The sequence below is a fragment of the Zootermopsis nevadensis genome, unplaced genomic scaffold (assembly GCF_977971745.1).
Source record: "Zootermopsis nevadensis isolate Lab colony 2312 unplaced genomic scaffold, Znev_1.0 Znev_ptg000029l, whole genome shotgun sequence".
In the NCBI taxonomy this organism is placed as follows: Eukaryota; Metazoa; Arthropoda; class Insecta; order Blattodea; family Termopsidae; genus Zootermopsis; species Zootermopsis nevadensis.
The window spans coordinates 12,085,510-12,113,469 of NW_028259161.1; the positions used below are offsets into that span (position 1 = coordinate 12,085,510).

Below are 27,960 nucleotides of genomic sequence, written 5' to 3' on the forward strand. Positions count from 1 at the left end.
CTACTTTTAGTTGCTTGTAACTACGTCTTCGAAACCACCGTGGTACTTTCGCAAGAAAACCCCGATGGGGTCACGACGATCAATAGCTGACCATAGACGATAGAGAGAGAGAACTACGTCTTAACTTGACGGAAGATATAAACAACTAACACGACATTTTATAACATCTTTAACTGACAGTTCACTGCAAGAAAAGCAGCGAATTACCTTATTTTACTCAGGTTAAAAAAAGAAACGAATGTGCTGAATGGTGATACGTTTTACAAATACCATACAGTTTTATGAGTAAGGAGACAGTGAAAACGTACATCGCTTTGTGGGTCGTACTGAAATTGTTTTCTGGCGACCACCAGACAGAGGATGGATGGAAAATGGAAAGGAGATGCTTCTTGTATCGCGTTTAAAAATCCCTCAATCTGCAATATGAAAGAGGTCTGGTGTAGCTGGTGGTTTTTATGGTGCATATAGCTATGCCCACTGTTGATTCTTTGGCTGATAACCGTTTGAAACACAAAGCGATTACTGTGCGGTGATTGGTAATAAATAATATAAATTGTGTGTGATGCACAAATAACATTGTATGAATACAAAACAGACGTTTAATGCGCGCTTCAACAGTGCTGACAGCTCTTATCTCTATTCATGATGCAACATATAAATTGATAAAAAGGCTAAAGTAATCGTAAAGTGTCACGAATATATCTACATTTTATAGGCGGCAACATTTAATCTGTTATTGAGCTGTGAGCAAAAAATAACGACTTTTCCATTCATAAACACTTGGATAATAATTTATCAGTTTGTGATTTATGCGTTTCATTGTCTCATTACATTTGTATTGTGCCCTAGTAACACAGATGTTGAACTTGGGTTTCAGTAATGTCTTTATTTTGACTTAAATAAATCTGTACGGAAGGGTCATTCGGCAAACAAGTGAAAGGAAAACGTGTAAGATCCATATCAACAATGTGTAAATATGGATCGACAACAATGGTCAGCTTGCGTGCATTGTTATGTTACCTAGGAAACGTCATCTGTTTACTCGGTATTGTTGTTAATATTGTTGTAATTAAAGCTAATATATAAACTTCCTTTCCGTATAGACGTATTTACGTCAGATTCTCCGGAACCGTGGTTCCACTGTCAGTTTTTTACATGATTCAAATTGAATTCACAATGCTGTTTGCAAATATGTTACATTTTACATTGTTATATAAGTTTAATGATTCATTTCATTCATTATTAGGTCCATGGCCAACTATATTTTTGCTTCGGTAAAGTCAACACAAGGAAAATACCAAGAGCTGTAGTTGTAGTAGACAGAATATTTCACGGTTTAATTGAATCCAAATACATAAATTTCGTAAATGAAACATAAAACGTTCCTTTCACAATGGCCCCGCGGTCTTTGCCGCTTAAACACTGGAATCGTAGGTTCGATTCTCGAATACTTGGAGCATGGATGTTTCCGTGTATTACTGTGTTCTGTTGTCACGTGCACGTAGACCAGACGACTCCCCGTCCAAGAAGCCTTACTAAATGCAGAAGTTTAGAATATTTATGAAGCGCCTTTACTGAAACTGAAAAACCATTACTTCCATTATTTAACTGAAAATAAAATTAGTAACATAGTTCAGCATTTCATATGTTTTTGTGTGTGTGTGTGTTTGACTTTAACTATTCTACACCTCCAAAGCTGAGCTCGTAATTTTGAAACTGAATTAATTGTGACTGAACATCATAATTAAAGACTTATAATGTCATTGCAGATAAATATGTGTTCTTAAATCCACGATACATTTAAAATTTATTAAGAATGAAGACACATTTACAGTTACTGAACGCCAGACCCCCATACAACAGTCACTATTACATTATGTAAGATCTATATATATTTTCTAATTTAACTACTGCATTTCTACGAAATTTCAGGACTTCCTCAAGTCTTGATGTTATAAATACAAAAGTATAAGAAAATACTGATATTTCTGTGATCGGCTAATTGCAATCTTAAGGAAAATATGAAAGATCTCATTCAGCGCCAACATTGACGGTAATGAGAGAGTAATAAAAATAATAACAGGACATTTCGAAAAACCTGAGAACATTCTCTGTGCAGTTCCATGCGTCGTGAGTGATCGATGCATTATTGTGAAGATAAGAGTCAAAAGAGTGTAGAGGTCACAGATTCGTGTCATATATCCTGACCACGAATTACTATGCTACTGCGTATTACACAATGCTGAATACTAAGAAGACACGCTGTATTCAACCAGACGAGATACGTGCAGACATTCTTTTAAGAAATCACGCTACTTGACAGTAAGCATCATAAATACTGAAAAGTTAATGACCTCATTTATGACTTATATTCGCGTAACAACGGTTTCCTTTAGATTTAACTTTGTTTGACTTTCACAAACAGAAAACTGCGAATTATTAAACACTAAATAATCATAATAATTTGAACTGAAATGGTACGATTCTAAATTAATAAACATTTTAACTCTCCGAGGAGAAAGTGTGAAAGATGTCCCCATCCAAGGACATCAATCGAAAATCGTCTTCAAACCAATTTGTTTCCTGATTCACTTAAAGAAGCTTTGCCATCTCCATAGGTTGAAAGCGACAAATGATGGATGGGTCGATTTTAATTTATGGCTTTCAACAACGCAGTCAGAAGCTCAGAATCTGTAGTAGTAAATGATAGAATGATGAATGAATAATTAATTGGACAGAATATGGAAAGACGCCATATTATCCAGATATTTACCATGGGGTACTTGTAGGGTGAAAGACTTAAATAAGACAGAAAATGTCCAGGTTAAATTTTGAACAGTATTTTCAATAAAAGAAAAACAGTAGACTTATATGAAATAAATAAGTGCCTTCTCACGCAGCAGTATGTCTGATATTAAGGCCACAGTAACCTATCGTATTGGCTTGTTACAGTTTTATATACATGTATTCAGTATTCTGCATAACACATCATTCTGAAGCTAGCCTTTTAACTTAAAAATCCAAAGTTTGCAGCCTAAGAGTCAGACGATGTTGGACTTTGGCAGTCGGGAAGTTTCGTATTCAGACTCGTGGCTTACGATATCAGTTTAAGTATCTGCCTCACTTGTGTTGTGTTTGTCCAAGACTTCTTGCATTTACATAATTGATTGATTTTCACTACACGTAAGACAGAATCATGTTAACTCGTACATCAATTATTCTGGCACGCTTTTGCGATGTACAGTGGACCAAGTTTTAATATTTATCCACAAAACAAGAGCTAATATTAATACAAACACTAGTAGACAATATAATTTACAGAACAGTAAAAGCTTAAACATTAAAGTATATTGAAGATGTTACGCAAATACATGACTGAAACTGACCCTAAGCAAAATATATAATAAAATGTCAAAATTTCAATTTAGCATTGTTTATAACAGAAATCCACAATATTTTACAGATGTGTGGGCCAAATCCATCTGTTTTTAGAGACTCACAGGCCTCGCGACCGTAAATGAGGACAGTTTATTAAAACTCTATGAAAAGTAATTGAAAATGTTCCTTAAATTAGGCATACAATTATACACAGGTTCACATATCATTGAATAATGTTCATAAATAAAATTAGTCATTGGTGAGACATTGACGCTGCTTTGCTTAAGCAATATTTTAATATTCGGTTTAATTTCTGTTGCTGTTGCAATCTCTTTCATGTCTTTATCAGTAAGACCCGTCCTAACCTTTGCATTTCGCGTTCTTCCTTAAGCTCACATGGGTTTTTACTGCCAGACACTGACGACATTCACATACCACATATTGTGATATTCGGATATTATTTAAATGTTTTTAATTATATACGTTTCCACAATATCACAAACATTCACGCGGGTGGCAAAAATCACATGCGGGTTGGTTTGTAGAGTCCCGTGTAAGAAATAAAACGAAAATATACTTGGTTTTAAAGAAAGTGCTCTCAGAATTATACCAAATGAAAGTAGAATTTTAAGTTGTTGCAAGAATCGAATTATATTCATAGATACAGTTCAAAATACGAAACCATTTCTTGAGAAAACGTAAGTGTTTCTGGCACAAACTTACCATTAACATTTCGTCTTCATTCTGATTTGAAAAGTGTGCTATGCGTATGTCCAATTTCCACAATAACTTTAACATATGGGTTTTATTATAACTTGTCCATTTAATAATTAAGCTCTAAATTACAAATGGCAAGTGATTTATAAAGTAAAAGTGCCTTCGTGAGATTAAATAAAGAGACTAGAAATTAATCAGTGTGCCTTTTACACAGTCTGAAACACATTTTAGTAATTGTTTTTGTGTTCATAGCACAGTAGAGGCATTTTTCTATCCGCCCAAAAATAATTGCAAAACTACAACAAAATTTTAAATTGAATTTAGTATTGGAGATCTACAGTAAAATCCGCAGAATTAAATTAGTTTTTTTTCGTAACATATAAATGAAAACACGCATACTGCAAATAAAATTGAACTCTTGGGAATTTCCTCGGAAACTGTTCAACATTCTAGTAATTTGTGCCACACACAATACATATACAAGGTGTCCCAAAAATGTCTATACACATTCAATGAATGAAATAATGCATTTTAATAAATTAAACCATTACACACATCAGTACTGGTTGTAAATTAACGAATCTATTTCAAGAGTTCATAATGATCGCCGTTAGCTTCGTGACACAGTCGACCGCTGTGAGAAACTTACTGAGACGGTTAATATTTCGTAGTATAATGTGTACGTTTATGTTTTGGACAAAGTGTATATCACATTAACACAACAATTATTTTTAAAATTGAAAAAGTTATATTTTAAAATGAATACTAATAGTAGCACAAGTATTTTATTGATACATTTTAACCATAATAGATGCTATATTTGAGTAAAAGCCTTTGAATACCACATGAAGATTTTCGACGACGGCTGAAACATGTAGTGAGAAATTAGTAAATATAAGACACTAGAATATCCTGTGTAGATGGACGATATTTGTTATTATTATTGTATGCCTGCCTCCATCATCGCCCTAATAATGGACCTAGCACCTCTGAAGCGTCGGTCAACTTGTAGATGACTGTATGCCTTAACAACGCAGAAGAGAGCCATCTTCATGGTGAACTTGAAATCTCGAAAGACAATATTTCCGAAATTATGCTAATACAGAAAAATCGAAAAGCTCTGGATAATATTAGAGCACAGTTTTTTCTTTGTTTCGTGGAAGTTACTTGCAGCAAAAAGTTTTCTCATTTCTTAAAAAGTACTCCTTTTTACTAAATAAATTCCGGAAAGTTATTCATCAATTAGTAAGAGATGCTAATCGTATTTTACTTTGTTCTATGCCATAATGACGCGAATAATTTTGTAATTGTTTGCTTTACTCGTAGTTTCCATTTTAGTTTACAGAATGTGATATTCTAGTACGTGAAGTTTCTCACACAGCTGGATGAAGAACTAGGTCACTCCAGACATGCCTGTTATGTGGCTACGTATGCTAAACATTTACCTTGTTTCGTCAGTTAATTGTGCTCTGAGAGTAATAATACAGCCACATATTCATGGTTGCACTTGCATAGTCCCAAAATGTTATGTGAATAAGCAGTGTAAAACGGATATCGGGCGAGAGACTTCAGAATGGATTTGCTCGCCGTCAACGTAAATATTTTCCTTTTAACAATTTTCTCAAAGGTATATTAAATCCGTATTTCTTTTACGTGTCAGCTTGTCATAGTGTGTGTCTAAATTGCAATTTACAGAAAGTAAAAGAGAAAAACCAATTAACGCCGAAAATGTGTGCAATAGATCTCCATTTAGTTCATAAATACATGGTTTGTACTGTAAGATACTTTTATGTAGAATGCCAGTTCTGAGCGGAAATACGTTTGGAATGGAAAAGTTTGAAGGTCCGAAGTTGACTTTTTAGAATGTTGCGTCCTGTAGTGTGGTAGACGTTTTCCATTTTTTCGGAGGTATTTGTCACCTCCATCATCAGAGTGATGGTCACCCTGACAATAGATGCAGCAAGCACCTCTGAAACGTCGGTAAATTTCTACCAATCTACATGGCGCAACATCCCAGACTCACCGCCGTGAGAAACCCAAATCTTATATGTTGAAATTCCTTAGGATTCATGAACAGTAGATACTTATATTTTACATAAGAAGTTAATTCCGTTTTAATTTCAGTAAAAGGCACGCACAATGTCTTGGAGAGAGAGCATGATTACATAACATACCCTTAACTGCGTAGAAACAAGCTGGCAGAGGCAATAACGGCATAGAAACTTCACCTCACAACTCTCCCTTAACCTGATTCAGATTAAGATCTTTGAAACAAACTTGTACGGAAAATCTCAATAACTCTATTAGATGAGACATGTTGAAAAAAGCATAGCGTAGCTGTAATCAGCATGTTACCGAAATTGCAGATAGAATTACGTCTCTCCATGACTTAAGCTCCAGCCTATCATTAATCATTCATTTAGTAATTTTAATCTAAATCTGACTTCATATTAAGGGCATCATGCCAGAAAAGGGGTATCAACAAAGATCTATATAAACTTTGTTGCTTTAACAATTAATCGTAGATCTTGTATTTGAACTCTGTGGCACAATTCAAAGAGTTTTTCTCGGTTTCTTAAGTTTTTGCAAGAATTAATGATCCTACTATTCTCTTTCATACCAGTTCATCATATATCAGCATACCTATCAGCTACAAACCAAGTAAGTAACGAAATCAATTTTAAAAACGTTTACTTCCATTGTCCTTTTCTTAATATTAGTCCACTACCACTACTATTCCGGGGGTAAAGCCGGCCGGGGCGTGATGCTGATCACTCACCCCATCTAGTGCCGAAGTTAAGAAAGAGTAGGAGCTATACCACCTCTCCCCCCCAAGCGCCTACATGGCACATAGCGGGACAAACTTTACTTTATTTTACCACTACTATTCATGATACTGTTACAACTGTTGTAACCTGCATGTACTACCTGAACATACTATTAATTGTGTAAACAATGCAGAGAAACGCGCGTGCTTAAAGCTCCTGTACAAGTATTATTTTCACTAAAATAATGATTACAAAATTCAAGACGATTCGAAGTACCTATCATTGGTTTCATTACGCCATCCTGTAACAGTATCCTCTCATCTGCTGCTTCTAATATCTCATCCAGAAAATTTCCCCACCAAAGTCTAGGTTTCATAAAATTACGTCTTCGTGAAACAGTAGACTACTCTCAAGTAATAATTGCTTTTCTTAGAATCATAATTTTTATTTACTTTGATTACTTTTTATATTGAAAAAATACAAAAATACAAGAACTACATCCGTTTTTATAAACCTCCGTAATATTAAACCGACTTAATGGATAGATTTTACGTAGCAACTAACATAAATTAAATCAGCTTAACTCCAAACCAATACATCAAAGAAATTTTTTCGCTGCTGTAATATTATATATTCCGACTTCCTTCGTGTTTGTTGTATCAGACGCTTTCTGCAAATATAATTACGTACATACATACTTTTTTACATTCCATGCATCCACAAGTTAATCAAATGACAGTAGGATGTGGAATAAGTCATAATAATATAATTCGTGTATGCAAGTACGTATTATGAGAAACAGCAAAACAGGGATACGTGTCGACAAATATAATGTAAACATATGTATGTATGTATGTATATCGCTGTAAGTTTGAACACGGCCTTCAGCGTTTTCGTCCACAGCTGCGGCCTGTGAAATATGAGCAAAGTAGGAGTGGTTGTGAGTGGACGTCTACGATTCTGCACCAAAGATGATATTGCATATCTCTCGCTTGTGTTTACTTTGCATTCATATACCACGTTTCCACTATTAATTTAGAGAGGCGAAGTTCAGTGACCGCCAAGGTCAATTCTGCTGACCACCACGAAAAATCCGTCAGTAAGATGCATGAATGGTCCTAATGCTACACACAAGATTAAAATCATCTTAAATTTCAAATACATGGTACTCAGTTTCCTCTGATAATAGGGCGTATATGTACTTCAGAATGACTTAAGGAATAAGATCTCGAATTAGTGACGTAAAGTCACCGGACGCTCTGTACAAAGTTTTAAATTTCTTCGCTGTTCTCATAAAAATTTCCCAGTCAATATTTGACTCACAGGAAATTTCTCTGCTTATTATAATGAGCATTACTTGACAGGACTTCGTGGAACAAAATAACTAGAGCATGACCTAGAAACCGAGAGAGGAATAGGATGGCATATAGGATAACCTTACTCTCACTTTTAGATCACTTGGGAAAAGGGCAAAAAGATCACTCTGCAAAACTACATTTGCAACGCGACAACTTCATTGCAACAAACAGCTTAATGGCCTTGCCGTCATTCCATTGTGTAATATTTTTAGGTATTTATCTTTAACTGTCACCCTAACCTCAGCATTACATTAGTTCAAAAACAAAAAACTGTGTCTCTTAGTCACAGTTGTTTTAAGGTGAAGAATATCCTTAAATGATCGCCATGATTGGTTCTATAGCCGAAGTCTGAAGGTTTCTGATGCTGATAGGCCGTAAACTGTCTGAGACTAGCTCAACCACGGGGCCTAACAGATAGGCTTTCTGCTTTCTTTTTCCCTTTCACCTAATCTAGCTTCCGGAACCTTATACTTATATTATTTTATAATTTAAATGGTGTAAATTAAAATATAACGAATATACACATTATGTTTTATTCTTTCCGTGGCCTTCTGAATCATTCATGATATTTCTACATTACTTTCGACACTGTATAACTTTTGCAGTTAATATAGCGCCGTTAAACACCATAGAAACAATAACGGGAAGTAAAAGTCAGTCACATCCTGGAAGACAAATCTTTCTGACTTATCGCAGGACTGTATATTACACACAATGTTATTTGACTGACTACTATAAAGTTGTAACTTCATCAGGGATTAGCGTAATATTTGAAAAGTTAAAAATTAGTTTAGATTTGATCTAGTTAGTAGCAGCTCTGATTGGTCAACGCAAGCCAAAAAAACTCGCTTCCTTTGCGATAGCATTAACTAAACTTTTTCAGTTATAAAAATGTAGTTAATGGAAGTGATGGCTAAGGCGTACATACAAACTAAGTGGGCGTCGTGTAGTCTAGTAGAAATTTACCAGAGTTTCATAGGTTCCTGATGCCTCCATCATTACCCTGTCAAACTACACTGCGCTACAACCATCTACATACAAACTGAGTGATAAAGCTCTGTACAAACAGTTACTGAGAAACAATACGCCATTGCCGGAATACGAATCTGGTGGTACTTTTCTGCTGATACCTAAGATACTGCCCTGTCTCGCGGTTATCAAATATTTGGCTCCTTCTAATACATAATTATGATAACAGCAAACCCAGAACAAAAATTATACCATCTAGCTAAAGAACTATTTCGCTAAATAACAACGTAAATGAATCGAACTCGGTACATTTTTCACTTTATCGACGTTTATCTTCTGTGTTGTGTCGTCTCCAATTTCAGAGCTGAAGTACATGGAGATTTTTTTTAAACGTCGGTATATATCTAAAAGTCCACACAGTTTTACAGTCCAGAATAACAACATGGATATAAATATAATAATGTAGTCTTCTGTTTAGGGAAAGAAAATTTCTATACGCATTTTAATAAATCATTCATAATATTATACGTGTACTTGATGTCAATTGTATCCATAGCATTGCTTTGTATGAGCAAAATGTACATAATATATATATATATATATAAAACATTCCTCTTATTAGGGTCTATAGATTTCCCCTGAAATTGTTGTTTTTAAATATTTATTAAACTGTACAATGAAATGAAATACACGGTTTATGTAAAGCAGGAGTTCAATGTGCACAATTCAATCACAACTTAATTCTATTGTGTGACTACACAAGTTACAAATCAAGCAATAACAGAAGAGTGTTTTCTTTTCTTTTTAGAGCCCAATCAATCTTGTTTTACGTAGAAGCCCTGAAGAGAAAAGTCTGGAGCATTTTGAAATATAGGCTAACTGATTCAACTGTTGAGCAAGACGGTTCTAGAATTTCCCAATAGGACATACTGAACAAATGTGAAGGACAGACTTGTTTTGTATACAATAAAATATACTACGGAGCAGGAGCGGCTCGTGAGTCTGAACAGTGGTAGTGTTGCTCAAGAGGGAAAAATCAGAATAGTATTTCAAAACATAACAATATAAATAAATGAAAAGTTAATTTATATCAGGAGAAAAGTCATATGTGATCGACAATGTTTTAAGTATTTGTAAGTCCGGAAGAGGGTGGCCATGATTTTTTTACATCATCTTTCACTCAAAGACAATTTATAAAAAGTAATTTGCCGTAACTATGATACACTTCCTTTACTCATTGTCATTATCAGAACAAAAAAATTGTCAGCAAACAGAATTATTGAACACTCATTGACAATAACCACGAAACAGTTTGTGATACAAAAACCAGTCTAAAACACGTGGTATCGGACAAGGGTCTTTACTATAAGCCGGCTGCGGGAACTAAAATAACCTAACCCACCCTAATCGAAAACAACGCTACCTAATCCAATGTAACTTAACCAAATCAAACTTAAACGAATCCAATATAACCGACCCGCATGGGATCAAACCCACCACCGCTTAATTCAATTCAATTCAATTAATTCAATTAATTTATTTACATGTTTGCCAACAGCAAGAAGCCAATAACAGGCAAACACTGATAATATATACAATAATAGTGAAATAATAATGGATAATATTACACAAACGGATTATTTCCAGAGCTTCTCCAGCACCTAACCTAAACTAACCTAACAACACGACCTACTTTGAGTCATTTAGGACCTTTGGGCTATATAGGTCCTGTTAGCAAGCTATTCGCTTTCGACAATTTGGACCTTCTGGCAATTTAGCACATTTGAGCCAGTTAGACTCTCTAGACAATTTAATCCCTATGGGTCATTTAGGACCTATTGCCAATTTAGGCCCTCTGGAAAATTTAGGACCTTTTGACCTTTTAGAATCTTTGGACATTTTAGGCACTCTGGGCCATATTGGCACTCTGGAATATTTAGACCCCTTGGACATTTTAAGCCCTCTGGCCCATTTAGGCGATATGGGCCTTTTAGGCCCATTAGACATTTTAGACCCTAAGGCTAATTTAGGTCCTCTGGGCCATTTAGGCCCTTTTGGTCATTTAGGCCCTTTGGACATTTTAGGCCCTCTGGCCCTATAGGCCCTTATTTTTGGTTATTATTTTGGAAATGAAACATTTGCGACCCCATGTACATAGGAACTTTATTTCTTATTTTTGATCCTGGAACACGCACACGAAGTTTGTAAACATACTTTTGACTCACTCTGTATAAACAATTTTTTTTCTTCAATTTTTGAAAAATTATAAGGGGTGCTGCAGCTCTTATGGACGGACCGCCACTGCTGCCAAGATTCAGTGACGTCTTATTCTCGTCATCATGCTTCATATCAACTCACTGGCCAGCCAAATTTGTAATTCGACGTTGGCTAATTTAATGATGAGTTGTTTAGTTTCCGTTCTTAGTTTAAATCCTAATTAAATTACTTTCATCACATTATGTTAGAATTTCTAAGGTTGAATAAACATCATACGTAGGGCCACATCTGTATTCAAAACTTCCAATAACATGGCCAAAAAATTTACAAATAAACAATGTACATTTTTAACATATTTTAAGGGGTTTCATGCAAACTAAATGAAAACAAATTATTAATGGCCCAAAATTCCATTCTTCAGGCATGTACCTATAATAATCAGCTACTATCCCGAAATCACAAAAGAAAGTTTCCATGGTGCTGACATGCGCAGTTTCTGTTTACGACTTTAAATAGTAAAAATGTTATAATTACAGAAGTCTGCCAATCTAAAATAATGGAAAAATAATTGTATGTATTTAAACTCAGAAAGCTTCAAGTCATACTTCACTGTAAGTGAAACTTAAGAGGTAGATCGTCCACACAAATTTCCATTTGATCAGGTCACCGGCCTCCAAATGTAGTACTCTAAGGGCAGACCGAATGAGACAGACAGTGACACGGAGATTTCACAAGCATAGACCAAAACATATGTAATTTATTTGTATTGCAGGAAATGAAACATTGGTCTAACCTGCCTCAGTGTATAAAATTATGGAATCTGTTCAATACTTTAGATACCCTGGTACAGGTATCTGCCATTTAAGTATGGCGGTGGATAAGATTGGCAGGATTTTGCATCATGAAGGTAGAACACTGAACATCTTAAATTGTATATTATATCTATTTTTAACTAAAAATAATTTGAATGCAAAGAATTCTAAAAAAAATCACTGACTTTCTTGGAACAGGTTATGAGCAATAACAAGGTTCCTTACTCTTGTATGGATCTGTTGGCAACGAAATGAATCAGCACAGATTTTCCGAAGCTTTTCATTCTACGTAACAAGTCTTTGAAGCCAATTACTTCAAAGAAACTTCCAAACTAATAATATACTTAATCTTAAATTTTCTTGAAAATGTTAAATTATGTTTCAAGGGCCTACTCTGTTTTAAATTGAATCACCCACGAATTTGGTAGCAGGTCTCGGCAATAAAATGCTCCCGTGGAGTTCGTACGTGTATTTTGTTTGTTTGTTTTGCTTTGTGTGTGTGTGTGTGTGTGTGAGAGAGAGAGAGAGAGAGAGAGAGAGAGAGAGAGAAAGAAAGAGAGATCTTATAAATTCTTCCTCCCTAGTTTTTGTTTTTCTCGTTATGCCTTGCTTTGGTCTCTCAAAACTTTGAAACAGCATAAATAAATAATATGTTGATATTTTGTTATCGTTATTTATCATTATCGCTGGCTTCATTTGCTGTTCTCAAGCAAATAAATAAACTGACTTGAATCCCCATTAGTATTAACAATAAATGGATCGGATAATTGTGTACAGCTGCCATCGGATGATCAAACCATGCCTGAGTTACAAATGCCATTAATAATATTGTTTCAAAAACATGGTACATTATCATTTATATTTAATATTAAAGTTAACTAGGCATACAATTCCCTGGTGTGATGAAAGAACGGTGTTGACGATCGTAAAAAGTTAACAAATCATTTGTTAGTCCATATATTTAACGACTTATTTTCTAGTGACTTGATACTATAGTGTTTTCAAGATAAACCTATTTCTGTGATGCAGGTAATTTTGTTCATCTCTGACAGTAACTGTGTCAAGTTTATAAGCGGATATTAATTTGACATTGAATTTTCAACAGATATTCTAAATAGTGCTGTGTAAAGTCAAAGAGTGATCACCCACTCTTTACATGTGTTACGTGCACACATATAGTAAACCGAACTTAAAATACAATGTGAGTAAATTCCTTCTACAATTAGTACACAGATCTACTAACAGCGGCATCAACCGGTGTTAAATGTGAGACCTTGGTAACTGCGATCGCAGTTTCCTGACGTAAGGAGTAGAATACAAGTGGCTTATATTTTACTTATGCAACTGAACGATACATGCACATCCATAAGTAAAGTAAAGTAAAGTTTGTCCCGCTATACGCCATGTAGGCGTTTGGGGTGAGAGGAGGTATAGCTCCTCTCTTCCTTGACCCCGGCACATCCATTCAAACATTAATCAATTCGTTGAGACACTCAGATTTAAAAAGTAATATGTTAAACATCGCAGCCTTTGTGTTTTGGTTGCTTCCCAAGACAAAAAAAGTCGAGGAACCCGGACATCCTGAGCATGTCTTTTGTAGTCTTCACATGTCCCTCCAGCCAATACGGGGATATTGTCTTAAATTAGGCCACGACTACTACCATTGCATACCAGTTCTAATTCATATTCATTAATTAATCTATCATTCGATTCGAAATAAACGGTGCTACAGAAAACGTCATAAAATTAAACACAAAAACATGTTACGATGAAAATGACATTTTATGCCAGTATTAAAGAATTGTGAAAGGGATGTCTAAAAAGATATTCCTAAATTCTTAGAATTTTCTTAGCAGCAGACATGTATTACCCAGAGCTGTTCAGACGCGGTTTGCATTTTCACGCTGTACGTCTGTCTTGATGGACCTTCAGTAAGTTCAATGGTTTCTAAGAGCGTAGGTAGAATTGCGCTCTTCGATTTTCCGAATTCAGTATCATAGTGGCCAATTCTATTCACAGAATTGCTTTGAGGTACATTCCTCTCTGTTAATTCTGTGAATGCATCGGTCTAAAGAAAACACTGAAGCTATTTAGCGAGAATGTTAATAAAATGTAATTAATTTAATTCGCATTATGCCAACTAAATATGACTATATCACAGTAGTATTAAATTTTATGTCAATGAGTGGGATAAATATAATTGTACGGCATTATACTTGAAGATTGTAACTCTTCGTTTGACCTCGAAGCTAGTTTTAATAGTGTTCAGGACGTCCGTCCTTATATCAAGGTAAACAACCCAAAATCTTTACAAGATCATTCGGTTAATGCTATTTATGAAAATAATTGCTGTTTACCGTGAGAGTCACAGGAAACTGGCATACTTTGTGGCCAAAACGCAATTTTGCTATTGTTAAAGTAGGATGCAAATAGGCTTTAAAGAGTTTATTCACCACTCAATTACTTAGTGAATAAAAATAAACCGTGTTATTTTGACCACAAAACTTAATATTTCGCTTTTAACGCCTAGTGGTAACTATAGGTCTCACATACTTTAATAATCAGTAAGTTTGCATTTTATATTCATGGGCTTCGTATGATTTTTTGTGTAAGCAGGAATTATTTCCTTAAACTGCGTTAACAAATTGATCTTTATAATGGTGACGTGTGTTTTTTTGCGATAAAGACTGAATTCTTAAGTAGTGTGAAGACTAACTTAGGTTTTGAAGGGATAATATAAAATTACGAATGTGAAGAGCTGTAAGGTTATCAGTAGTAAAAAAAACATCCTTAATTCACGCATTTAACCCTTTAATTTTGATAATATTCAATCAATGTATCATCTTTATATTTTAGATTCACTTGCAATATTTAATATAGTTTGAGTTATTAAGTAATACCGCTGAATGAATTCCTTGGAGAGGTTAATTATCACTCAGCTGGTCGTAATAGTCCCCATCTATTATGGAATAAATTTCCATTATCGTGTACACAAGAGCCCCCATTAAACCTCATCCTGAGACAGATAAATTACAGTAGCCCCCAACACATTAAATATTTGAAGGTCACGGTAAGACTTAACCCCCTCTTACCGCACAACCAAAGTTACCAGTACGGCATTCATAGCGTTGCTAGCTATAATACGCTGCGTGTTCTGAGCTATCTTCAGTCGCGACGTTGCTGTGACTCTGAAGCATTCAATTATCTGGCGACTACTATAGCATTTCATAACACGCTGTTACTTAAGTGCCTATTTTTGAAGTTATATAATGGCTTTAAAATTTCTGATTTCGTTTTTCAAACATTCAAAATGCTTGCTACATACCAGTTAAAAAAATTAACTATAGACGTGTTATAAATATAAGCGTAATGTGGTGAGATAAATAGAGTACAAGGTTAGCAAAACACCAGAACCAGTCTAAAAACTTATTGTTATTTGAATATGGCGGTATTCCGGGTTTTTGCGCCGTGTAGTCTGGCAAAAGTTTACCAACGTTTCAGAGGTCCTTGCTGCCTCCATCATCAGGGAGATGACAGCCATATTCAGATTCATCGTCGTGAACACCTCAAATCCTTCTGGCATCTGCTTTAACGCCTATTGTATTTTGGACACTTGGTGGGAATCAGTTCGGGCATGATAACCTGAAGGTTTTAACCATCTCACTCAGTCTCTTGGGGAAACCAGAACCGATTTCCGTAACGTATTACTAGAACAGACTACGGCCAAATTTCTGTATTTTCTTCCTCACTGCATCATTCTACCATTTACACTTTTTAAAATGGCTACGAATAGGTGACCATTAAATTTTGACGTCCTACTAACACATCATAGGCATATATTAAATCATATCGTCCTACAAATGACTCCTAAATATGGCAAAAACAATTTTAACTCCAGTGTCGGTACAAAGACTGGCGTACGATCTATTTTAATATGTACGAGGTGCGATCGGAAAGTTTCAAGACTGTGTCAATAGAGGGCGAACCGGATGTAGTACGAGCTTCTGCCGCTAGGGGGTGCTGCCTACATTCATAGTGAATCAGTGTGCCAGCCGGCATCATCGAATTAGCATTGGTTTCTTAGTTACGGGCGTTTTGGTAGTGCATTACACCGACCCTCCTGCGATTTCGGAATGGCGTGTGCATCAAATTTTGCCAAAGACTCAGCAAAACGGCTACGGAAACCTATGAAATGCTAAAGCAAGCATTTGGGGAGTCCGCAATGGGTCGTGCACAAACTTTTGTGTGGCATTCACGTTTTAAAAATGGCCGAACCTCTGTCGATGATGACGAGCGTTCTGGACGACCATCTTCGAGCACAACGCCCGAAAATGTTACGAAGATTCGGCAGGCCATTCACGAAGATCGACGTCGTACCATCAACGACTTGTGCGACATTGTTGGGATAGGCTATGGGACCTGTCAGCTGATTCTAAAGGAAGAACTCCACATGCGACGCATCGCAGCCAAGTTTGTGCCAAGGCTCCTGTCTGAGGACCAGAAGCAGAATCGACTTCTCGTTTGTCAGGAGCTCAAAGATCTTGCAAGAACCGACCCCAACTTCCTTTCTAAGCTCCGTGTGACTTCTTCCTCTTCCCAAAGATGAAAATTCAGCTAAAGGGAAGGAGATTTGAGACGATAGAAGAGATTCAGGCAGAATCGCAGATGGTGATGGATGAATTTAATACCTGAGATAAGTGTACGGGTTTTTATACGCGCAGTCTGAAAACTTTCCGATCGCACCTCGTAAGTACAAACATGTTACTGAGCTACCTATATTAAACAAGAGGGATTAATTAACCTATCGATCCAACCGCTAATTTTCACTTCGCTGCTATCCTGTGTTCATGTAATTGACGGTGACGTTATTATTGTACAAGGTCACTAGCTATGCCGTCAATTCGATTAATGGTCTAATTTGTATCAACTTAGTCTATACCGGCAATTCTTTGGAATATTTCTGATAAAAGTATTGATAGAATTAAAGCCATAGACATCAAAATCATGAACAATGAATAGCCCATAAAATAAAATTTGTTGGCCTGGCTGTCGAGGGAAAATTTATCCGTACCTATATCATTGTACAGTCTACGATTATAATTATTGTTCATTTATTATTATATAATTTAAACTAATGGCAAGATACAGAGTCACAATTTTACAGATTATAACACAGCGACGTCAGGAAATTTCAGATATGAGGAAATGGTGTTTAGACTGATTATACATATTTAGTCTAGACTTATTTTAACATTCTGTACTTCGATTTTATTTTATCTTCTTGTGCTAACTCTGTAACTGGCTTCGATTTTGGAACATCTGAGATACAAGAGGAAATATGATGTAACGTGTTGAACTACCATGTCGATTTCTAACAGTTCTCCTGTTTGACGTTAATTCATGATTCTTTCAAAACGTCAGACGCAATGTTTGCCCATGGTTCTGAAGACCGAAAAGTAAATATCAAGGAATTAACATACCGAATATTAACAAATTGACTCGGAAAATAAATTTCGTTAAACTTCAAAGAAGGCCTAATACACTGCTGAGTCTTCTTTATAATCCATAAAAAATTCTCTTTGAAATATGGGACCCAGTACTGTAATTATAAAAATACAGACTGCACACTGTTTTAAATATGTCATCGTAAATAGCCTATTCTATGTTTTTTATATGCGTAATAATATGCGACACACAATGATATGATACAGACATCAAATACATTTGAATAATATGAATTACACAACAGCACATGCAGCGATCAGTACTGCCCGCCTCGGAAGGGCATTGGCCGACTGTCGTGTTTGACAGACACGTTGCCAGATATTTGCTATTGGATCGACTGAGATTTCACCGAAAGTCCACTGGAATGTACTGTGACCAGTAAGAATTTGCTACTCCACGCGTCAACTTTTGGATTTCAAATGATGATGTTACAACAGCGCTGTATTATTCCGCCCCAGTTGGGAGCTTACGTCATATGCAGGTGATTCTAGGGAACATTAAATCGCGGTGGTCATAATAAATACGAAGTAGCACTTGCGTCTCAGTAACCTGCATATCGACTCTTACAACCACACACTTGAACTGGAGTTAGAAGCAAATAATATTCTACAGGTTTTCTCACTGCCATTTACATTACAGTAATCTACAATTTTGAAAAGTACATTCTATATCATGGTAATATCTAGTCTCTGTGGTGTTAGTGTTCACATCTTTGAGATTTCTTTCGTTACAGCAGCAGACGACTTAACCTCAATTTTTAAACTGGACATAAAACTACAATAGCATAAATCGTTTGCCAGGACCTTTTTCCAGAAAAAAAGTATAGTGCACGGTGCATCAGGTGAAGGTGAGGTTAACGTTGAATTAAGTAAGCTTCAGAAGATGCATAATTTCCCCTGTACCTCTTGTAAACTTACTCGTTCCTTGATTCTCGGTTCTCCGCTGCGCGTTCATTGCCATCTGCTTGTAAAGGCCAAGTTACCCTGTGGATTTAACCCTTGTTTGTTGACTGTCGCTTTCATTTCGTGTTTGAAAAGAACTTCTCGAATTGCAATGACGTCATCACAAAACTGATATGCCATGTCACGTACACAAAATCGTTCACGATGGCCGTCAATACAACCTCAGACACAAGGACCTGCTTAAATTCTTTTATGTTTCAGTCAAGTTTCACATAGAAAAGTAGCGTGTAGTAGTTCAGCCATGTAAGTCCATAAGCATCTAACAATATGTACTTGCTTGACGAGTCTGTTTTTGAAGGTTTCGATTACTCTAATCCAAACGTCGGTTTTACCCGTCTGACTTAACCAAGTACCAACGCATGTGCGTAAATAAAACAAATTTTGGCTTACAAATATGAAAAGTACAACGTGCACTTTAACAACATACCGCCCACTGGTCTGACAACTTCAATTTAATGCCCAAGAACGGTTTCCACTTCATATAATCCTCGCCAAACCATCTAAGTATCTTACATCCAATACACAGTTTAATAGACACAGGTTATTATGATATTCGGATAAAAGATAGACGAAAATACCTCATGATAGTGGCTTTGTAATTAGCAGTGCTGACGTTCGAGTCCTATTATCATATTTAGTTAATTATAGAATCTAATCATACGTAAATATTGTGTAATTTGCATTTTATTTGTGAAGAGGTATGGGTGGATTGTGACTTTGTGCCATTTCACATGGTGACGTTCTTTAATGTCAAGCGATTAAACGTAGGAAAACACAAACAATGATAGAGTAATTCATTTTCACGGGGATTTAAATTCAGTTTCCTACGTGTTCGATTTAAATGAACTGTATTTCACCAGGTTTGGCATGCAAATATCGACGGAGCTTTAATGGGACGTGAGACATCTTTTCACGTTCCTTCCAAATCAGTATTGATTACACTAGCCAACAAGGTTCTAGTAATATGACTAAAAACCTTTTACGTTAACTCTGACATGCTAATTGCAGATCTGTAATTAATTTTTTATCGCGTCACAGCTCAGAAGAAAAACCAGTAGTGAAAAGGTGAAGCTAATGGTGTTAATATGAGGAAAAGTAATATTCTGTGTAATAAATCTAGAGTCGGAATGGCATGTTCTGCTCTGTTTCCGTTATATTTGTAAACCGTAATGTGAGACTATGTTGCTTCAGTAGTGATTTAATGCTTGTTATGATTCGAATAACGTTCATCTTTCATCACAGGTAACAGGTAAGTTTATATATATATATATATATGTCATAAAATAAAAATTAGAGGATAACAAAAACTATGAGCCGTTCAAATATTTTATCATCATTTTTATAATCAGCGTCTCCGATTTAATAAGAAATAGCAAGAAATAGTAACAGTCAAGACACGATGTCTGCGACATGACGCAAAGTAAGGAGCACAGTTGAAACGAATGAGATTATGAAAACCGCCGCACACCGGTCTGAGTCATGATGCTGACGTCAGCTTCATGCTGCAGACACGTGCAGCGAGACTCGGCATGTTCCTTTTCTGTGCGTCAAGACTGAGACATCAGTACTCAAGGAACAGCACCAGTGTACGTTATCGACATGAGTGAAGAATAACAAATATTAAGATAGTGCAGACAGTTGGGAAACTCCCTGAAGAAGTTCCTTACAGGATTCTGGGGACATTCGATGATAAGACTGGAATTTCACCGGATCGTTTAACAAGTCGCGCGCTAAAACGTACGCACACGACTCATTAAAGTCATGAATCCACTTCCTTTTCCTTCCTTTACGTACTTTCAACCACATGTACATTAAAATATCTTCCTCACTGGACGACGTCATGTCATCAACTAGAGAAGATGTGATAAGACGCAGACACGTGCTACTTCGGTGTGCGGACTCGAGTCTGAATCACGAATGAAGCAAGACTGAGTCTTTTGTCTCATGTCTTGATGCTTGTCTTGACGCAGTTGGTGTGCGGCCGCCCTTAAACTTTATTAAACGTCTACCATACCTCAGGCCGTAACAACCGAAGGGCAGAAATTCGTACCCACCGCTTTGAGAACCTCAGATATCAGTATATCAAGGAAGTTATTTAACTTTATAATAAGATACACCTATAAATCACTAATGCCGATGCAGAAATAAATTAAAGCGAAACGCGTCTTAGTTTGAATGTTGACTATAGCCACTTGTAATCCTGGATGAGAAAAATAGCTATTCTAATATTGGTTCTTCACGGGTCTTTTTAGGTTCATCATCTCGACCTCCTCTCATACTGTATTAATTTACAATTCGTATTCATCCTCAGCTCCTGTTTGACGCAGAATGATCTCTGAAACGGATGCAACATAAGAAGTCAGAACTTAGGAACTGGAATTAACATACTTCTGCTTTCATGGATTAAGCTTCCTCTTCACACTTTCCACAAAGTAAATCATTTCGACGTAGCAACGGAACTCCGTACATGCATTATAATTATTATAAGGACGAGGGAAATGCTTATTAAAATATGTTTAAACGAAATCTATATTAATGTCCGTACAGGTAAACATTTGTCTGAAACGTTTCCTATTCAAAATGGAGATGCTTTATCACTATTGCTTTTTAACTTTGCTTTAGAATATGCAATTATGAAGGTACAAGAAAACCAGGTGGGAATGAAATTGAATTGGACACATCAGCTTCTGGTCTGGGATTAATATAAATGTCATAAAGAAATATAGAGAAGCTCTAATTGATACTACCAAGGGTACGTAACCCGCATAGAAGAGAAAAGGAATGCATACAGGGTTTTTGTGTGTGAAAACCAGAAGGAAAGAGACCACTAGGAAAACCTAGATATAGGTGGGGGATAATATTAAAATTGATCTTAAAGAAATAGGATGTGGTGGCATGGACTCGATTCATCTGGATCACGAGGGACCAGTGGCGCTGTCTTGTGAAAGCGACAATGAACCATCGGGTTGCATAAAACGTTAAGAATTTCTTGAGTGGCTGAGGAACTGTTGGCTTCTCGGCTTCGTGTAATAAGTATATTTATGGAGTTCCTGTACTTGTAAACTTTTTATAGTGATATACATATAAATAGATTCTTTATACAGGTTTTATCCATTTTGTCGCAAGTTTGTTTTCTATCGGCACATACAGAAACCTCGATGCATCGTTTTTGAGGGGGGAGAGAAATAAAAACGATTAATACTGGAAAACGACAGTTGCGGGAAAGCATTAAAAATGAGAAAAAATTAAAATAGTGCATTTCCCTCTTTGGCATACACAAAACAATACACACAAAATCTTTTTCAAAGTTACTTCTTTTTGCTAAAAATGTCTTTAATGGATAACTCTACGTTTTAAGCGAAACAGAGCCCTTTCCATGTTCAAAACGTTTTCCTCATCACCTTCAAAAATTTTGTGAGCATAAAAGAACGAATTCACTTTTTCACCAATGCGGCATGTGCTTCGGCAGAACTCGGCACAGCTTCGGGCTTGTATTCGTCGTCTTCCCCCTCCTCAGCGGTCCCCCCTCTTTCGTCATCGTCACACGAATCATCGATGGTGTCGGGCGTGCATGTGGCAAGTTCGCTGTGCGTCTTTCGATATTAATATATCTCTAAAGCGATCATTTTAAATTCTAAACACATTGCGTAAATTTCGTTATAAATTCAAAGAAGCGATCAGTGCGGGAAAATTGTGGACCGGGACTAAGATTTTTGAACGATAGAAGCTAGAAAATGTAACATTATTTTATATGGGACTTATCAGGGACCGAACAAACCAGACGATGCATCCGGGAAAACGATAGTTCGGGGAACGATGGATAGAGGTTTCACTGCATACATTTTTCTCAGCAACGATATATAACAGATGTACTAAATTTATAACAAATTACACTATTTTTGCGAATATTATTACTTTTCATACCTTTAACACACAAACCCAAAGTTTTTAAATATTTTTATGGAAATTGTTAAAAATACTAGTCTCCTAAAAATATAAACTTTTTTACAAGTGTATTAATGTAAAAAAATCAGTGTACACAGGAAATCCACACTATTTGTGTACCAGATTCAATGACTTTTAGGTTTTATAGTTTAAAAAATTACCTTAATATAACAAAATTAATACTGCGAAGACAGATTTTATCACCTTTCTTAAATGACTACAACGGATTACAGAACGTAACGTCTGTAAATAACTCACAAATCAATCAACATGTGTCATAAGTTATGCTACGACAAATGCGCGTGGTTAGCGATGTGACAGCGCTGATGTCAGTGTCTGGCTGTTTAATATTGTAGAATGGCAGGGCCACTAGTTCCATTTCTCACCACATGACCATTCGCCTTGATCGCAATATACCAATTGTATTCTGATTTTAAACACAGATAATTGCAACACAATGTGGCGTGCACTTTTCCGATCATATTTATTAGAACATTTACAACACTCACGTTTTTCAGCAGCAAATCGTACGCACTTAGCGGCAGTAACACACATCAAATTTCAGGTTTTTATATTCTCGACATGTGATCTACTGAAAAATTCTCCACTACCTTGCTTTAACAGTCTAATTTAAATCGTTATAAATGAGTAAATAATACTGAGACTGGCAGAATAAATTATATGAGAATATTTTATTTCTAAAAGACATTTTTTCTGTGTAAATTTATCCGCCACTAAACCTCATGTGACCGAAGGTAGCTTCGTTTTCCGCAGACATTGCTTTTGAATTCCAACTCAAAGCGTGCGCCCTTCAGCTAGAAATAAATTAAACAGGCCACTGACGATTCCTTCCAAATGCTTCTAATTCGTTGTCATTCACTGTTGCACAACCAGTGAACTTGATACATCCGTGTTAGATAAATAAACAATAAACCCGCATATGTTGCTGACAATTTTGAGGTTAATGTGACACACTTACAGTTATTCCTCATTTTACAAAGTTTCCCATTAAGAAATTTCGCTCATACGAATTCTTGTGATGAAACGCAAAGTCTCCGCGACGCTCGTCATCCGGAACCAAACTCGGTTCTCCGAAGTATAATATTACGAGCAAAATCGAACACCTCAGTCCATCTTAAAGCCCTTGAATCACTTATGCAGCAAAGAAAGTGTATTTTCTCATCGTTGTTTATAGGACGTATTTGTGTAAAAAAAATTTTTTTTGTAGCACTGTGTAATAATCGAATAAATTTTCGTTTCAGGTAATAAAATGATTTCTAATGATCTGATAATTTTTGTCGTTTGCAAAAATAACCCAAAGTTACAACACTACGCTCGTAGGAAAGTGTGACTCGCTTTACGAAATTTCGGTTTATAACTTATCCCCATTAACGTAACTACTCCTAATAACGGAAACAGCCTTTGCTTATGACTGTTTCGATAAGGATGTAATTGATATTTTATCAGGTAACACTAATTAGTAGCGCAGTCGAGAAACGGTGTGTAAAGACTGAGATAATCTTCAGTCGCGAATGTGATGTGATCTCAGACAATTATTTCGTAGGAAATCAAAGGAAAAAACACTGTAAAATATTATGACTATATTATATTATATCAAAAAATCTGCGTTGTTACAACCAAATTTTTCTAATTACCTTAAGGCATATACCAGACAAGTAAACACGTTATGTCCTGTAAAACTAGTTTTCTTCCAAAATAAACTTTAATTGGAGTGTCTATGTAAAATAACTTCGTGACTGAATAAACCAGTCAGACGACGCTGTCTTGTTAAATGTTCATTTGAACGTCCCACGTAAACAGATCCACGTAAGAAGATAATATTCATTTCCTTTCTTTGAAGAAACTGAAACTGCAAGCGAATAATGAGTTTCACAAATGTACTTAAGCAAAATTAACTTCAGTGCTTTATATTCCTAAAATGATGTTTGTTACGTCCTTGTCTTACGGAAGACTGCAAGAATTTTCTGCTTTAATCTCACCTACGTCTTCAGATGTTGCATGCAGAGAGAAAATAATACACCATTTTGGTTGAAATTCATTATGGAAATGTCAACTTCGTAGACCTACTCATATTGGAGAGAATAAAATTAAAATAAAACTTAAAACATAGATGTTTAATATATGATCTGGTTGTTCCAGACACATATATTTCAGGCTTTTGTGATGATGGTGATGATTTTTCTGATCATTTAATAAGTATCTGTTGAACTTGGGGGGTGCCTCAGGACGGTGTTTGATGTTTTCGTGGGAACGAACATTTTCGCAGCCTGTACCTACATCTGAACCATTGATTTGCTAATATTCAACGGATAATAACAAGATAATCGAAAATTAATAGACTTGTTTAAATAGTAAATCACACACCTGGAAATGAGGTAAATATTTTATCTCATATTTTCCAACAATCATTAATTAAAATTATTTTTCAACTATAATGACTTGGATAGTACTGTTTAAAATTTAACAACAAATGTAAAATATAAATGTGGAATGAGGAAAGAAACTTATTCGCAGTCTTTACTGATTACTTAATGGCATATGAACTGTTACACTAAGGCATGTTATATTTAAATATGATTACAAGACATAAAGGAAAATAATGGGCAGATTTGAACTTTTATTCGCTTATTTTCCAAACGGTACAATGTAAGTTTCTTAATTGATTACAAAACTAATCTCTATTCAAACAAATCAGCTTCGCATTTCACTTCACCTGGGTTGTTTAACTATTTTATTAAAATACTTTAAAATTCCTAGACGTTATTTTAAATTGAACTGCATTCCTCACCTCTGTCAATATCAGTTGTTTTATGCCAGTGAGATTACATACCTACCCCACCGTTAAGTAGCTGATGCTTATTTAAGTGATGAAGAATTTCACAGCAATAAATCGATTTATTCCTCCCCCTATGACTCCAAATGACTTCACGTCCTCTACACACTTTGAAAATGGTTGATTAAAATAAAATTGTGTCGGTATATATTCTAGAATCAATTAATGTATAATTATATGCTCAAAAATTTGCTACTTTTGGAATTACAATCTGCTGCTATGAACAACTTAAAGCCTGAAACACTCTTGCGTATAGGAATCATACTGAAATCCATTCTTACTGTAACGTAAGAACTATAAATATACATAATAGTAATAAATAACGAAATTAACACAGGTACTGAAATTATTAAAGGCCTTACCATCGCTAACATTATGTTAACAGGGTTAGTTACAAGTCCCTGCGTAGAGAAAAACAGGCAAATGTTGTTATGCGGTTCGTAAATCAACAAAATTAAATATTTGAGGTTTTCACGGCGGTGAGAATGATAATGATATTCTGGGTTACGTAAACTCGTCTGTAGATGTCAACGTTTCGGAGAAACATAATATCTCCATTTTCAGGGCGGAAGTGGCGATGCTGGGAAGTGAAGGGATGTAAGGAAAGTAAGGCTGAGGGAGTGGGCCAATCAGGGATGAAGAATGACAGGGATACGTTTCCGGGAGAACAGGAAGTCTCCAAGCAGACGTCCACCTGTCACGCCTGCTTGGACCACCATTTGCTAAACACTGTTTTTTGTAACATAGGCTGTTTTACATTTCAGATTGAAGAGGACGAGAGGGAATCGACTCTTAAAAGAGCGAACACGACCAAAGAGGACACAAAGACGACAATAGTAGGTACTAAGTACATATAGTGATGTTCCCCTGAACTTATGAAACAATGCACTCATCTTACCTATTTGTTAGGTGGAAGGTTCGAATATTGGTCGTGAATTTCGCAGATTTGTTTTATTCCGTACAATTTACAGCTGAGAAAGTATCGCCAAAACAAAACTCGACTCGTCATTTTCGATAACTAATAGCCGATATTAGCCTTATTATTTCTCTAAATATTTCGTTAGATTGTCAAGTAGACTTTTCCTTATTTTGAAGAAAATATTACCGTTGATAATTTGCATTTCAGATAAAGACATATGTAAATTACTTCTTTCTTTCTTTCTAAACAAGTTTTCTGTAATTGTTATGTTCATGTTCTTTTCCTTATTTTTCAATAAAAGTTTTGTGAAAGTTTAATGAAATTTCGTTTTGTCTGAATAATCAATTTTCAAAAACATCTATTAAAGATTCTTAACAATTGTGTCAAGTAAACCAAATGCCTTTCACTGTTCATTTCAAAACGTCAACAACGTAACTCTTTTATTGCACGCTCAATATTAATATTAAGAAAACTGTCATCCTTAATGTTAAATTAGACTGAACTGTTTAGCTGGTAGGTGATCAATAGTAAAGTGAATAAGAGAGCGAAGTGTTGCCACTCAGAACAATTAATTCGTAACACTGAAAAAAGGACTTACAGAGTCTCTTTTATAAATTGGCTGGTAGTGCATAAAAATGTGTCATCACACGAAAAAAATATTAATAAAATAATACGTTAACTCAAATATAGTGTAAAATGTTGTCAATGTTGATAACCAAAATCGACATCTCCACAGCCGCGAGAAACTTAAATCTCATACACTATAAAATAATGTTTCGACGGGTACGGACTTATAACTATTTATAAAATAAATAATCAGATTTTAACCTTTATTAAATAGATATTTTTGTTTCCAAGTACGCAACGGATTTAATTGATTCAAATGTGCCAAAGTTTTAAAATTTCAGCTATAAGTACGTGATATGTTCCGAAGTATCCGCTTTAGCTTTTCCTGCAACATAAAACCATATTTATGATAAATTATTGTTTCATTATTTATGCTTTAACAATTCACTAAGTATTAATCTATTATTAGTTTTAGTTAGGTTTTTGGGTGTTAAGTTTATTAGTAAAACATGACTAATTTTGTGTAATTGTGTTAAAATTACGCAGTCAGCCATAGAAATATGTCAATCTGGTACAATTAAATTAAAGTACTTTTGAACTGATGTATTATAGAACTCAATTTAATTCTCCAGTGCCTCTCCTAGCGGTTTTCGCTTTCCACAGTTCGGGTCATACGTGTTGTGTGTTCGTCTCTGTCACTGAATGACTCTTCGTGTGGAATAGCTTCCAAGTCCCGCATTTGAATTTATATTATGTTAAAACAGACATCAAATACCATTCGGTCTCTCATCGATTGGAACAAACTATGTAAACTTGATGATAACAGTCAACGACTTTTAATTTGAACGTATTAACAAAAGCATTGGGAACAGAGAGAACAGCTGGTAGTACAGTGACTAGGCTATGATTCTGGCGACCGGAGTTCAATTCCCGGCAGGGCATGACTCCCTCTTTTTCCAAAAAGTCTAGATCGGCTCTGGAGAAATAGT

The 27,960-nt window shown here is 35.6% G+C and overlaps 2 protein-coding genes across 6 annotated transcripts in view; one reads left to right on the top strand and one right to left on the bottom strand.

Annotated features, from left to right (window-relative positions):
* Window positions 1-27,960, bottom strand: part of LOC110831442 (general transcription factor 3C polypeptide 3) — a 67,640-nt gene that overhangs the window by 13,770 nt on the left and 25,910 nt on the right. The window contains exon 2 of one of the 3 annotated variants that reach the window (XR_015537607.1): window positions 1,289-1,580. The exons of the other annotated variants lie outside the window; for them this stretch is intronic. The gene's annotated coding sequence lies outside the window, so the exon portion shown is untranslated. Of the gene's footprint in view, window positions 1-1,288; window positions 1,581-27,960 lie in introns of those variants that run through there. 3 annotated transcript variants of the gene reach the window in all.
* LOC110831437 (tyrosine-protein kinase receptor torso) overlaps window positions 1-27,960 on the top strand; it is a 67,379-nt gene that overhangs the window by 6,155 nt on the left and 33,264 nt on the right. For all 3 annotated transcript variants that reach the window (XM_087357953.1, XM_087357954.1, XM_087357955.1), the window contains exon 2: window positions 26,250-26,321. In XM_087357953.1, the coding sequence (XP_087214079.1) occupies window positions 26,250-26,321 (72 nt within the window). The remainder of the gene's footprint in view (window positions 1-26,249; window positions 26,322-27,960) is intronic.